Below are 15,606 nucleotides of genomic sequence, written 5' to 3' on the forward strand. Positions count from 1 at the left end.
CGAGACACTCCCTAACTTTAGTTGAACCAGCCCTCACTGTTTGCTCTCTCCCTCTGCTCACACACACGTGGAGAATGGATTCCTAGCTGAGCTTCCTGGATGTGACAACAGGCAGGACAGTTCAGTGAATGCCATACATTGCCTGAACAGGGGCATGGGGCAGGGGTGGGATTACATTGTGCATTATTTATGAAGCAAGATTGAGTTTCATGATATTTTCTTTCAGGCCAGCTCGGCACCATTTCCAGATTCCATTTGGTATGAAATGCACCTTCAAGCAAGCTACCTGGCATGTGCAGTAAGTTACATAGAACATAGAACTCTACAGCACAGTACAGGCCCTTCAGCCCACAATGTTGTGCCGACATTTTATCCTGCTCTAAGATCTACCTAACCCTTCCCTCCCACATAGCCCCCTGTTTTTCTATCATTCATGTGTCTATCTAAGAATCTCTTAAATGTCCCTAATGTATCTGCCCCCACAATCTCTGCCGGCAGTGCGTTCCACACACCCACCACTCTCTGTGTGTAAAAAAAAAGTACCCCTGACATCCCCTTTATACCTTCCTCCAATCACCTTAAAATTATGTCCCCTCGTATTAACCATTGTCGCCCTGGGAAAAAGTTGTAGCTCCCAAAGTAGTGGCTTTTGTGGGGGTGAGTTTGTCTTCAGTGTAACCCGGTGCTAATTGGAATTGATCACTTCTGGTGATCCTCCATGTGATTTCTTTCATTGGTTTGATTTTTTTGGGTTCTCTGGTGTTTGAGCAGTTTGTTCCTTGAGCTGCAGCAGATGTTAGAGCTGGTGTTAGAAGACAGGTTAATGGGATGGTTCCTATGAGACAGTTTTCAATCCTTAAAATGCCTTTAGGTTTCCCTCTTTTAACAAAGGGATTAACTCTTTCTCTGTCCACAGACACTGCGGAATGTTTCCAGCAATTTCTGTTTAATTTCAGATTTCCAGCATCCCCAGTTTTTTACTAAAGAAATTTCATCTCATCTCAGTCCTAAACGGCCCACCCCATATTTGGTGATTTTGAACCCTAGAATTCTGGACTCCTCAGTCAAAGCAAACATCTTCCCACATCTATCCTAAGGAGCCCTCTAGGAATTTTGTACATTCCTTACAGGGTCATCATTTATCATTCTTCTAAACCTGAAAGAGTGGAGGTCTAGTCTGCTCGATCTCTCTTCATATGATAACTCCCCATCGCAGAAACCAGTCTGAAGAATCTTTGTTGCACTCTCTGGAGAAAGTATGCCCTTTTTTCAACAAGAGAGACCTAAATTGTACACAGTACCAGTTGAGGTCTCACCAAAGCCCTTTATAAATGTAGTGATACATTTTTGCTCTTGTACTCAAATCCTTCTGTAATAAAGGCCAACAGACCTTTGCCTTCCTAAACACTTCCATCTTTCTCCATCTGTTCTTTTTACGACTCACCTTAAAAGTCACTTTTCCTGACTGAGGTTTCTTTCTGAAGTCAGCGTGTGTATGTCATCGATTTCAACTGAAAAAATCCCCAGAATCTCATCATATTAAAAAAGGAAGAAAATAATGATATTACCCTCGCACCTTTCACCATCTCTGAACACACCAGTGTTCCATATCCATTACAGTCCCTTCCCACTTACATCCGTGACCCTCCATCACTTCGACCTTTCCCAATTTCCAGGTCCCAACTGGTTCATGTTCATGACTATCCTGGCCTTTCCAAATGTAAATAAATCTGTTTTTATTTCAGATTTGCAGCATCTGTGGGTTTTGCTCTTTGATTACTGGTCAAAGCTGGGATATAGTCACAAATCCCAGGACAAGAGCTGTAATTTTTTTTTGCCAATGTCAGGGATATTTGATGATTTCCATGAGTTTTGCAATTTTTTTTTTTACGTATTTTGAACGAACCAGGCTATCTTACCCTGTGGGCGGCATTTGACATTGACTCCAATCGCTAAATGTCAGTGCAGAACCACAATCTCTGCCTTTTATTAAAGATAGCTTGAATGAGGGCAGAGGTTTATTATTATGCTTATTGTCACAGAGTCATGTGCAATATACCAGTAGACTTCATTAGCCTTCAGAGCCTGCTTCAGATTCAAGTGCCTGTGCATTCCATCAATGCATATAGGCACTTGAATCTGAAGTACTTTCTGTGACTTTATTCTCCAATGGTCAAGTTTTCTGTGAATTTTGAGCAGAACTGCTTCATCCTTTAGCTTCAAATTTTCTGTAATAAAATCCTCGCTCTAACCATTGTCCGTAGAGCAAGAACCATTTAGATTGACCAAAAGGGTAGTGGAAAAAAGTAGCAAATAATCAATGAGCAACAGGTCACAGAAAGCCTAAATTCATAAAATGGCTATAGGCCGTGGGAGGAAAACTGCGATCAGACAAATTACAATGCAGGAATATATGAGACCTGATAAAATTATGAGAGGCACAGATAGGCTAGATCATCAGAGTTTTTTTTCCTCGAGGGTGGAAATGTCAAATACCGGATGGCAAAGCTTTAAAGTGAGGGGGGAAGGTTTCAAGATGATTTGCAAGGCAAGTTTTTCACACAGAGAGTGGTATGTGCCTGGAATGCTAAGTCAGGGAGAGTGGTGGAAGCAGACACGATAGCAACATTTAACAGGCAATTAGACAGACATGAATAGGGAAGTGGAGCTCTATAGCTGTGCAGGCAGAAGGAATTAGTTTGGATTGGCATCATGGTCGGCACAGGTATCGTAGGCCGTGGGGCTATTCCTTGCTGCAGTGTTCTATGTTCTATATGTCAATATGACATGAGTTGCAATTATTTAGGGTTACTTAGCAGATGGACTGTTGACATCCTTTAATTGAGGATTGGTTGGGGAACTAGGTGAAAGGTTTGTTCATTCAAACAGAGGGAACACAATCAATACTCAACACCGTCCTTGACTCCAGCCCAAGCTTTCCTAGGACCACAGAGTTCCGGGGCTGTTTACCTGTCTGAACACTTTGCTGTCATGACAAGCCTGTCTGCTGCAAACATTTACTCTTTACTAAGCTTGTGTAATTTAGCTGACCCAGATTCAGAAAATCCTAACAGTCAGGAAAGTTTGGGCTGGATTAGGAGGTTGCATATTGAATTCTCATTTTGGATAGGTCAGTGTTCAGGGCTGAGGAAGATATGAGGGAAATATATATATTTAATACCTTTTACTTTTAAATGAATAATTTCAGTTGCTGCTCCAGAGTGCCTGAGCCTCAATTCAGTCAGTATAATCACCAGAAATTGGGAACTGAGGTGGGCTAACCACAGTCTTATGAATGACCTTTGAACTCAACCCACAGCACTTCCTGTGAATGGTTAACATTTATTCTGACTGTAGTATTGAGCAACAGCTGGATTGTTGTTAGACGTTATTTTTAAATCACAGCTTCTCTTTTACTCATTTGGAAACAACAGGGTCTGATTACTATAAGCTGACAGCTTCTGAAACTGAGTAAAGAGCTGAACTGCCGTCTGGGTTCTGGTGTCAGGATGTCTGTACCACTTGGGGGTCAGTATTGGTTTGGTTTGAGTGGACCCTTCAGCATCCAAGGAAGGCCAAGTGCCCTCCCTCTGCAGGGCAAGGTCCTGCTCTAAGTGGAAATAACCTTACAAGAGCTATCTTTTGTTTTCAGAATGTGCAATACACTAATCAGACAGCATGCCAGCTTCTCACTAACCTGGTGGTGCTCGATGTGACTGGCTTGGTCAGCGGCGAGGCCCTCGTTCTGTACCGAAACGTACCTGCCATGTGAGTGTAATACCTTTTTATGAGGAGAAATTGAGCAGGGTTGTCTAATATTGCTGGGGTAGAGAAGAATGAGATGCGAGTTTATTGCAACATGAAAGATTGAGAGAGGGTTTCACAAGGTAGACACAGGGAGGCTGCTTCCTCTAACCAGTGAGTCTACAACTAGGAGATTAGTCTCAAGTTAAGGGGTCAGCCATTGAGGATAGAGACAAGAAGGAATTTCTTTACTCAAACGGTAGAATACGTTAGAATTCTCTATCACGCAGAGCTGTGGAAGTTTAGTGACTAAGTCTAATTAACAGTGAGATTGATGGGCTTTTGAACACTGAGAATGGGGACAGGGGAGGAAAAATTGTCTTTAGGACCAGCTGTTGATTGGCGAGCAGCGTCAAGGACCTGTGCTATTTCCCACTGCTTATGTCCTTTTTATTCTGCATTCTTCCATCAGAAAATGCAACTTCTTTTAGTCTAACCCATCAACTCCTTTTTTAATCATTTTCTTTCCACTGTGTTTTGATCACCCTGAATCTTGTGTGCTTGAGATTACAGGGCTCATGCACCCTGTCCTCATAATTACATGCGAATCTCTTCTTTTGCCCCCGAAAGCTAACTGTGGAGCCCTGAGCTGAACTGGTATTATTGTCTCCAAAGTATTATCCTCCCTTTTGTGAGAATTTATTTAACTATCTTTCACCATCGCCCATTTTCCTCAATTTCTGGCAATATCCATCTACAGTCAACTTGTTGCCCAGATGTAATGGATCAAATTGTAGGTAATTTACTGGTTCGTAGGTGATTTGGCACATTAGTCATTTGAAAAGGACTCTTCCACTGAAGGGTCAATGATTCATTAATTTTGTCAGAAGTCGAGTCTGCTAGTGGAAGTTTGTCCTGCGAGTCTGCAAGTCTTGGCTCATGTTAAGCTGGCGGTTCAAGTGGCTGCTCTTCACATGTGCCTTTAAGCTGGTCAGTCTCTGAGCATCACTGCCGAAACCGAACCTGTCCTCGGCAGTGCAGATGCACCTGAGGCAGGTGCCCTTCTATCCAGGTGTGCTGAGGCCAGTTGCAGTGCCTTCATCTGGCTAACTTCAGCTATTGCAGGATGAAGAGGTTTGGTGGGGGAGGAGGGGGGGGGGGTCAAGGAAAGGTGTGGTATCCTGGCTCAGTTCCCTGCTTCACCATTAAGGGGGAGCCAAATAACTCCTGGTTGGTTGTGAAATGACTTTGGCCACTGGATGTTAAAGTGTGGCATGGGAGTAACAAAACGGTAAATTCCCGTGGGGCTTTTTCTTTTTCCTTATTGTTATGGTCTGCCAATCTCTCAAGACCAAAGGTCCCTTTGAGGTAGCATCTGTTACTTAGTTCTCTGCTTTCTTGCTTCTCAGTCAGAAGGTTGTAGGTTCAAGACTGACAAAATTTGGACTGACACTTCATTGAAGTGCAGAGAGAGTGCCACATTGTTGATGTCCTCTTTTATCTGCCACCTTAAGCAAAGTCCCCATCTGCTGTCTTAGATGGAGGCAAACGATTATGTTAAAGAACACTAGGACAGTTACTCTCTGCATTTTGGCCAATATTTATTCCTCCATCAGCAGCATTAAAGGCATGTTATCTGGTATGATAGTGTGGTAAAGTTATTTGGTGTAGTGGTTAGTGTGACGCTATTACAGCGCCAGCGACATGGATTCAATTTCCACCGCTGTCTGTAAGGAGTTTGTACCTTCTCCCCGTGTCTACATGGGTTTCCTCCGGGTGCTCTGGTTTCCTCCCACATTCCAAAGACATCCAGGTTAGGAAGTTGTGGGCATGCTATGTTGGTGCCGGAAGAGTGGCGACACTTGCAGGCTGCCCCCAGTACATTCTCAGTAACACAAAAAGATGCATTTCACTGTGTGTTTCGATGTACATGTGACTAATAAATAAACATCTTAACATCTGGAGGTCTGGGCTAATGATCAGGAGACATGTTTAAATTCCCCCTATTACAGATGGGAAAATAAAATTCAGACTTAAATAAATCTGAGTTTAAAAGGAAGTACTGGCAGCCATTCAACCCCTGGATTATGTCTTTAAAATAAAACTTGGCTGAATAATCTGCTCTCCTTGCCCTGTCTGGCCTGTATGTGACTCCTAACCACTCTATGAGGAAACTTACAATGCCATTTGCTTGGGCCATAAATGCCAAACTTCCTTTCACTCTACAGGAAGTGGCCACATCCTGTGAATGAATTAAAATGTTCAGTAACTTGTAACTTTTGTTGGTGCTCGCTGTGCATTTCCAGAAGTTGCAATAGTTCAAAGGTATTTCATTGACTGCACAACATATCAGGACATTCTCAAAAGGACAATGAAAGGTGCAATTTAAAGGCAAATCTTTACTTGTACTGTGACAGATTTTTGGCTTGAGTCCAGCCCTTTTCTGGCTCCTCCCTTTCTCAGTTAAATACTGGAAACAAACTGTTGAATCACTTTTGTTTAGCCCAAAGATGATTGTTACCACATTGCTGATTCAGATTCATTCGGTAATTACTGAACTGATGTTAGGAAGGTTGATAAGTAAATGATGTGTCCTGTCCTGTAAATATGATAAAAATCTAGCATTACCTGAAGATGAATCATCAGGCCTTGGAGCCTTGTGAACCACATACTTTTACGGATGAAGTCCTGACACAGCTTTGTTGTTCTATCCAAGTGTCCCCTGAGATACAATGACAAAGGCAAGGCAACTGGAATAGGGTTAAAACACGGGCACTCTCCAGTACTCCCTCTGCGTCTGTTCTGGTTGAGAAAAACTTGTTTAACTGGTAGTTGATAAATTATTGTTGGCTGTACACAATTGCCCAATACGGTCAAGATTACCCCAGGTAGTTTGCACTGATAACCCAGAGTCAGGGAAGGAAAATTACTGGTGAGAGCTCGTCACCGATGCAAGTGTGCAGACTTTGAGGGGGGATTTTTTTTTTCAAATTATAGGTTAAAATAACTATTGACAAACCAAATATCCATGCTCTTGAGGAACCTGTTTAAGCATGTTAAGTGTTTTCTTCCAGTAGATATTGCATGCTGGACTAGGTTGCTTACATTGCAAGATAAATACCCTCTTTGTAACTCCTGACAAGGCACCATGCTATTATGATGCCAGACTTCTTTTCATTCTGCAGAGAGTGGCATGGCAGCTGGGATGAATCATAAGATAGTGATCAGGGCAGGGAGCCACGTTGCACCAGATAAGATTGGTTATCTCCAACTGACCGGAGTTCGAATGAGTACTCCATTCTCTGTGTGATTTGGTGCTTTAAAAGTGCAGTGCTCCTCTGCGCCACTGGGGGAGCCCATTCCCACTGGGGGAGCTGAGTGCCCATGAAGATCTGGTGCACACCTGTATTTTGGGTTTGAAAGCTGAATGACTGCAATACAGTCAGTCTCACACTGTCTGGCCCAGGCAGAAATGGTAAACATGTCTCGCCTACAAATGAATGCAAGGTTCTGATAAAGTGATTATGATAATTGAAAAAAATTGTCAATGTTTGCCTTTGTTACACCATGAAAGTGATGGGAGCTTAAAACTAAAAATCTAGAAGATGCCTCCAGTTAACCCCCTTTCCTACACAGGGAGGACTGTTTTGCAATCTCCTCAAATGTACCCTTAATAAATCAAAGATCAGATGAGAACTGGAGGTATTTACAAAGTGCTTTAGCTGCAAAAAAACAAGCCTATATATGTTACGCTCTTTTCTATCAAGAGTTACTGCGTTTTTACTGGTTTACTAATCATTAGCACTGCTTTTAACCATCTCTAATCCCAAAATCTAAACTTTATGCATGGATCATTATTCAATAAATATTTTGAAATTCAGTGGATTGGGAAAAAATAATGAATTACTTAACAATTTGTTCATAATATGTTAGCTTGATTTGAGATGCTTTATTATATTGAAGGCACCAAATAAATGCAGGTGGTTGTTGTTGTTGATTTCTGTGGTTATTTTAGAATTCAGAGTTCACACATAGTTTTATTTACAGAACAACCTGGATGCCTTTAGAATCTTTCAAGCAATATTCCTCATATAACATTATGAGATTATTAATACACAGAAAAATGGTAAATCTGTTTTTAGCAAGAGTACGATTTGATAAGTCAGTGGCCATTCTGCCATCTTGAAGAATGATGCCCACAAAGATCTGGTGGTCTCTGTGTCGTGCTCCTTCCCTTTTCCAACATCAGCTGTTTGGGAATTTCTGGCAGCACCCTGCCACAGAGGTAAAAGTTAAAGATGAATCGGATGATCCCAGAACAGAGAGAGTTCCAACACTGTATCATCCATTGTCTATACAGAGACAACACTTAAGTATTTCATTGGTGGTGAAATGCACTAGGATCTCCTAAAGTCACGGAAGGTGCAATAAAATGCAAATTCCTTTTTTGTGTTTCTTTCAAGCTTCTCCACTGGGAGTGTAGGAGCAAGGTATTGGTTTATTATTGTAACTTGTACTGAGGTACAGTGAAAAACTTGTCTTGCACACCGATCGTACAGGTCAATTCATTACACAGTGCAGTTACATTGAGGTAGTACAGAGTGCACTGAGGTAGTACAGGTAAAAACAATAACAGTACAGGAAATTGCCTTCCAAACTCTAAGAATTAGCTTAAGGTATTTTTCTACAAATTTCCTGGTAAGAAGCATGTCTATTATTCGTGATGTTGGTTGTGAGATTCACCAGGCATACTTTCCCTCAGCTGTTAGTGCCTGGCCATGATGGAAGTTTGGGAAAAGCTATTTCCTGTGTCGAGACAGATGCCCACATTTCTTTTAGTGGCTGCTTATCTTGTCTTCGTTTGTTTAACTTGTGCTTTTTATTTTTCCCTTTTCGCTGAAGGACTAACTACCTCCCAAAACTCTTCTATGTGGACTCAAATATAGCTGCATCCCTGGGGCAAACAGCCCCCAAGGGGCTCTCTTTCCAGAAAGATTCCCAGGTGAGTGTGTAGTAATGTTTCAGCACGTTTTGATTCATGGATTAACCTAGTCAGTAAGTTGGAGATTACGAAGTGAAATATTGTTCCGGGCAGTTACATGATGTACATTTTGGCAGCTGTGGTTGCTAGGAGGTCAATGATCAGTGTATTTTAAAGGTACAACAGACATTTTGAAATGTTCTGAGGATCAAAAGAGAGAGGGTGAATGTATCTAAAGACCTCACTACTTGCTTGCCAGAGCTGTTGCCTCTTTTGCAGCCAGCTTGCTTTTGCTACTTGAATGATACACTGATCTAATGGCCTTGTGGTAACTGTTGACCGCCCAGGTGAAGATCATGGCTTGTGAACAATCTCAAAACAGGAAATGGCACAGAATTTGCTGAAATAAAGTTACTGTGCCTGATAGGTGCTCATTGTGCAGATTAACAAGGAGTGGAGTGAGGACGTGGTGATAAATTCCCAATCACCTTAATCTGCTGGTCAATATGTGCCTCTCCACCATTAGCCTCTTGAAAATGGGATCTCACTCTCGACCAGCTGTGCGTTTCATGCTGTTAATTATGCATCTATTAAACTTGCTTCTGAACTTTGAAGAGTTTGCAACCTGAAACTTTTGCTTTCCAGGAATCTAAATATTCGTGGGACATGGATGAGGGCTGAAATAGAAACACAAAATGCTGGTAACATTCAGCAGGTCAGGCAGCATCTGTGGAAAGTGAAACATGCCTTTGACCTGAAATGTCAGCTCTGTTTCTCTTTCCACAGTTGCTGCCTGAACCACTGAGAGTTTCCAACATTTTCCATTTTTATTTCAGATTTACAGCAGCTGCAGTAATTTTTCCACCCCAGACTTCCAGAAAATTCCTCAGCATTTTTCCTTTTAAATCTAAATGTCCTAAACAAGTGGAACTAACAGAAACTAACAAACTAATGGGCAAACTCTGGGGCACTGTTGTCTTTTTAAATTTCCAATGGTGCCATTCACATGATAAATTCAGTCAGGGGAGTTCCACAGTGTACTAGGAACATGTCTTAAATTAATTATATATTTAGAAAACTCGAGCAGAACAGATATTTCTTTTACCTTTAGATTTTTGGGATTGAACGTCAGTGTATTCCTTAGTCCAGAGCAAGGGGTTGTGAGGAACTCAGAATGAAGGATGGAATAGGACCCTCTAGAGTGTTCCACATTACAAGTAATGTGCAATGGGGGACCCCATCTGGGACATCAGAACATGTATTAATATGTACCCAACCCATGGAATCTGCTGGAGGAATAGACTGTTCAACCACTTCCAGTTGGTTTAAATACACTCTTTATTTTGCGGATGGCTTTAAGTTTGCAGAGTTTAGAATTGGATCTCCGTTCTATTCTACTCTCTGCAAGTTGGAGGCCACCCAAAACTGCCTGTGCCTTAACTCCCACCAAGTCCCATTCACCCATTGCCTTTGGCAGTGTAAAAGGTTATGAAAAATTACAGGGGGGGTCTCAATCAGCTGGGTATGTGGGATGGCAATTGGCAAATGGCTTTCAATCCAGATAAATGTGAGGTATTGCATTTTGGGAGACCAAACCACAGTAGGACTTATACAGTGAATGGTAGGGCCCTGGAGAGTGTAATAGAACAGAGGGACCTAGGAGTGCAAGTGCATAGTTCACTGAAAGCAGTCTCACAGGTAAATGGGGTGGTGGTAAAGGCATTTGGTACGCTGGCCTTCAACAGTCAAGGCACTAAGTATAGGAGTTAGGAAGTTGTGATGCAGTTATGTAAGATGTTGCTAAGGCTGCACTTGGAGTATTATGTACAGTTTTGGACACCCTGTTAAAGGAAAGATGTTATTAAACTAGAAAGAGCTCAGAAAAGATTTACCAGGATGTTGCCTGGACTTGGGGGCCTGAGTTACAAGGAGAAGTTGCGTAGACTAGGACTTTATTCCCTGGAATGTAGGAGATTGAGAGGTGACCTGTTAGAGGGAAATAAGATTATGAGGGGCATAGACAGGGTGAAAGCACATAGTCTTTTTTTCCCAGGGAGTGGGTGCTAAAAACAAGAGGGCACAGGTTTAAGATCAGAGGTGAGGGATTTAAAAGGGACATCAGGGGCAGCTTCTTCACACAAAGGGTGGTGCATATTTGGAATGAGCTGCCAGAAATAGTGATTGGTGGGGGCACATTAGCGACATTTAAAAGTCATCTAGGGAAGTACATGGATAGGAGAGGTTTAGAGGGCTATGGGCCAAACATGGGCAGATGGGACTAGCTCGCTGAGCAACACAGACAGCATGGGCGAGTTGGGTCAAAGGGCCTGTTTCCATGCTGTATGACTCTATTAAATAACATCCCAAGAATTAGTCTCTCAATATAAAACAATACTAGAAGGACACACTGACACTGCGCTCTGCATTAACAGCTGCTACCTATCTGCAGACACGTACCTAATTAGGCTAAAGCTGGGCCATAAAATTAATTGTGTTTAAAAACAGATGTTCTGGAGTGATTTCAAGAGGGTAAATTAACTACAAGGTTTAGATAACTATTATAAGGCTCCCACCACCTTAAGTTTCATGGGCTCTGCTAACCTCTGAGTCTTATCATCACTCTCAACTGTTGCTGAAATCTTTCACAACTAGAATCATACAATTATTACGGTGGGGAGGAGTTTATTCCGTCTGTTGGTCGATGCTGGCTCTTTGTAGATCAGTCTATTTGGTGCACTCCCCCACCTTTTCCCTAAGTTCCTGCAAATGATTATTCTCTCAGTCAAATTGCAGTTAATTCTGCTCCTGATCATTGTTTTTAGAACTTTCTCTACTATCAAGGTTTAGCACCCTCGTTTGTAGTTACTGGGTTTATCCCTAATCCCTTTTCCCATTTTTGAACAAATTTCAAGCACTCGCCCTGAATCTACAGATGTTTCAATATTATGGTCAGCGCCTCTGCTTATCTCTCTTCTGTTCCTCAGCAACCTTGGACAAATCCCATCTAGAGCAGATGGTTTATCCACTTCAAGTGCAGCCAGCCTTTCTTGTACCTCCTCTATCATTGTAACTCATCCAGAATTTCAACAACAAGTGAGACTCCAACAGCATCTTCTTCCTTCATGTAAAATACTCATTTAGTACCTCAGCAATGCACCCTGCCTCAATATTTAGTCACTGATTGTCCCCACCCCTCCTTTTACAACTTTTTTCTTCTTTGCATGGGTGTGGAAGATTTGTGTGCTCCCTTTTATGTTCTCTGCCAATCTATTTGCATGCTCTCTCTTTGTACCTCTTACTTTCTTTTCCACTTTCCCCTTGTATTTTCTGTGATCAGACTGGATCTGACTTCATTAGCAATTGGGCTGCTTTCCTCGGGTCTATTTTACACTCGCCATTTGGTCATCCACTGAGCTCCCAATTTGCTTTCCCTACCTTTTCTCCCTCCCACAGGAATGCATCTCAACTGCAGCTGAAACATTTTCACTCTAAAAGCCTCCCACGTTTCAATTATAATTTCCCCTGCCAAGCTTTGATTACCATTTCCCCGGACCAGTTCTGTTCTTATCCTACTGAGATTGGCCCTTTTCCAATGGACTATTTTTACCTTGCAAACATCTACATCCCTTTCCATAGCTATTCTGAACCTTATGATATTAGGCTTGTTGTGTTCTGGATGGTTCCCCACTGTTACTTGCTCCACTAGGTTTGCCTCATTCCCTCGAACCGAGTCTAGCACTGCCGCTGCCTTTGTTGGGACAGAAACATACGGATCAAGGAAGTCCTCCCGATCACACTCTAGAACTTCTTCTCCACTTTGACCCTTGTGTTATTGTGACCTTAGAATGTATTTGGATAGATGAAAGCCTCCATTATCCCTACCTTTGACTTGTGCACATCTTCTCAATGTCCCCCTGCAACGTTTCTCCACTGTATCCCTCCCACTAGTTGGCAGGCTGTGGAATGGTCCCAGAAATGTAATAGCTCCTGTATTGTTTCTTAACTCTAAAACAGATTGATTCTATCCTTGATCTCTCCAGCACTCTAAGTATTCTCATTAATCATTACTGCCACCCTCCCTGCCCCATTGTTTTTTTCCCTTTCTGATCTTCCCTGCACACTTTGTACCCAGGAATATTTACAACCCATTCCTACCCATTTTTTTAGTTTGTCATTGCCACAACATATGCTTTAATTGCACCAGTAAGTAAATAACCTAGTCTTAATATGCTGCTTGGATTTATAGTGCACATTTATAAACACATCTTGTATCTCCTCGTATGCTCCGTCCTATCCAAAGTCTGTGTCATGTTTTGGTGTTATTTATCTCTCTCGATCCTTTTTTCTCCATTTCAATGCTGTCTTGTGTCCAACCACTGCAAATTGATCTGACGCTGGGAGGCAACGTACCTTCCTGGAATCACTTCTTCACTGCAGAAACATCTGTCTGCTCCCCTAACTATTATAGCTGTTGCCTCTTGACTTTTCTCCTCCATCTCTATAAAGTGGGGCAACCCGTGAATGCTACGAGAGATGTAGCTTAGAAGCAGTCCTTTCCCAAATTCCCAAATCTGCACCGACCATCAAACACCCATTTACACTGATAAACGAGCTCTCGTATAGGCACGTGAATGTGCAGAGAATGGAGGGATGTGGACATTGTGTAGGCAGAAGGGATTAGTTTAGTTAGGCATTTAATTACTAGTTTAATTAGTTCGGCACAGCATCGTGCGCCGAAGGGCCTGTTCCTGTGCTGTGCTGTTCTATGTTCACTAATCTTCCATTAATCCTGTTTTTTATTGTCTTGGTCCTGATTGCACTCCAAGTAATTGGTAATTAATTTGGTGATTAGTTTACTATTGTCACATGTATAGAGATAAAGTGAAAAGCTTTTGTTTGCATGCCATCCAGACAGATCATGTAAGTATGTTGAGGTAGTACAAAAGGGAAAAAACCCATAAGAATATAGTGTTACAGTTACAGAGAAAGTGCAGTGCAGGTAGACAAATAAAGTGCAAGGGCCATGATGAGGTAAATTGAGAGATCAAAAGTTCATCTTTATCATATAAAACGTCCATTCAAGTGTCTTATAACATCAGGATAGAAGCTGTCCTTGAGCCTGGTGGTACGTGTTCTCAAGCTTTTGTATCTTCTGCCTGATGGGAGGGGGGAAGAAGAGAGAATGTCCGGGGTGGGAGGGGTTCTTGGTTACGTTGGCTGCTTTCCCGAGGCAGCGGGAAATGTAGACGGAGTCAATGGAGGGGAGGCTGGTTTCCATGATGGACTGGGCTGTGTTCACAGGTCTCTGCAGTTTCTTGTAGTCAGAGCAGTTGACAAACACCTTGCTCATCAGTACCGAAGCCTGAACTCCTTTAAACTCATCTGGATTTGTTCCCTGTGCTCATTTTATCTGCCAGTGATGGTGCCTTTTGTCATGGATTGACTCCAACAGATAAAAGAATATTAGCATTACTGAGTTGATGAGCATAGTTCACTGGTTTTCATTTTTCACCCAGGTTCACTGGAAGTGAATTCCAGTGGATAAAAATGGAAATTCTGGTTACTGGGAATGGAAAATGGGAGGGGTCCTTGTGGAACTGATGTGTCTGGTTTGTTGTGTGTTCTGCTCCAATTTTATCCTCTTTGCTTGCCAATAGATCACCTTCAAAATTGTGAAATATGATGCTCGTGGCAATTTTCTTGGTTGGGAAGATGTCAGAGGAGGTACTTTACAGGTGAGAAGTTGCTCAGTATCACCTTTGGGGTTGCTGCTATATGATCACTTAACTGGAATATTGCAGATGTAAAACTCAATGTGTCATTGGTAGCATTTGGTTTTTATTATCTTGCTTCATGGTACATCACAGAAAGGCCAGCATTTATTGACCTCCCTTAGTCACCTTGAGAAGACTGAGGTGCCCAAACTGGAAAATCCACATTGGTCAAGGTAAAAGCTGAGATATCATATACAACGTTTAAAAATATAACTTATTTTAAATTCTGTAGTTTTGGTATTGCTATTTTGAAAAAGAATTGATACCTCTTTTTAAAACAAAAAGTTCATCAGGTCCAGAAAAATTGTTCAGCATTAATTATGGTTTAAAAAATATGAAAATGTCTATTGCGCCTCTAATTGGGCAGAATATTTTAATGGACATGATATTTTAACTGAATTTTAATATGAATATTACACATAAAGAAGCCAATATCAGTTCACTCATTCAATGGTAACTGCTAAATTTGTAGCAGTTGCCCAAATTAAGGAGCAGCAAATCACTGAGTTTATCTCATAGTCTTAGCTGCACAAGTTTGTATTCCAGAAGGCGTTGACACTTCACAAAGTAATGATAGCAACTGTTGACAGGTTCTCCAAAATGACAGCCGCAAATGCTGGACCATTGCCTAAACTATTTCCTGTAGACTGGATTATTAGGTCTGTTCTGACCAGACTGAATGACTACATTCCTTGTGGACCACACACTAATTGGTTCACTCTGCCTAACACCCCTTTATGTTTTTTAACAGCTATGTCCCGACACGCAAACATTGCTGGATGCCGCGTACAAGTTTGGCTCTTTCTATGTCCAGTCGGTGAGTGTTGTCAAAAGCAGGTGCAGAACTTCTTGGAGCAACAAACAACCTACTGGAGGAACTCAGTGGGTCAAGCAGCCTGTGGGGGAAGGGAGAGGAATTGTTGACATTTCAGTACAAAACCCTGAATCAGGACTGATGCAAGGTTTCGACCCAAAACATTGACTATTCCCTTCCTCCCACTGCTCGACCTGCTGTGTTCCTCCAGCAGATTGTTTGTTGCTCCAGATTCCAGCATCTGCAGTCTCTTGTCTCTGGAGATCATCTTGGATTGTGTTTGTTTATCTTGA

The 15,606-nt window shown here is 41.9% G+C and overlaps 1 protein-coding gene across 3 annotated transcripts in view; it reads left to right on the top strand.

Moving 5' to 3' along the window:
- The window catches only part of LOC127577441 (meckelin-like), a 104,517-nt gene that overhangs the window by 18,735 nt on the left and 70,176 nt on the right, over positions 1–15,606 (top strand). For all 3 annotated transcript variants that reach the window (XM_052028657.1, XM_052028658.1, XM_052028659.1), the window contains exons 7-11: positions 227–298; positions 3,653–3,768; positions 8,647–8,746; positions 14,383–14,460; positions 15,251–15,316. In XM_052028657.1, coding sequence (XP_051884617.1) covers positions 227–298; positions 3,653–3,768; positions 8,647–8,746; positions 14,383–14,460; positions 15,251–15,316 — 432 coding nt within the window. The remainder of the gene's footprint in view (positions 1–226; positions 299–3,652; positions 3,769–8,646; positions 8,747–14,382; positions 14,461–15,250; positions 15,317–15,606) is intronic.

Source organism: Pristis pectinata, chromosome 13 (assembly GCF_009764475.1).
Source record: "Pristis pectinata isolate sPriPec2 chromosome 13, sPriPec2.1.pri, whole genome shotgun sequence".
In the NCBI taxonomy this organism is placed as follows: Eukaryota; Metazoa; Chordata; class Chondrichthyes; order Rhinopristiformes; family Pristidae; genus Pristis; species Pristis pectinata.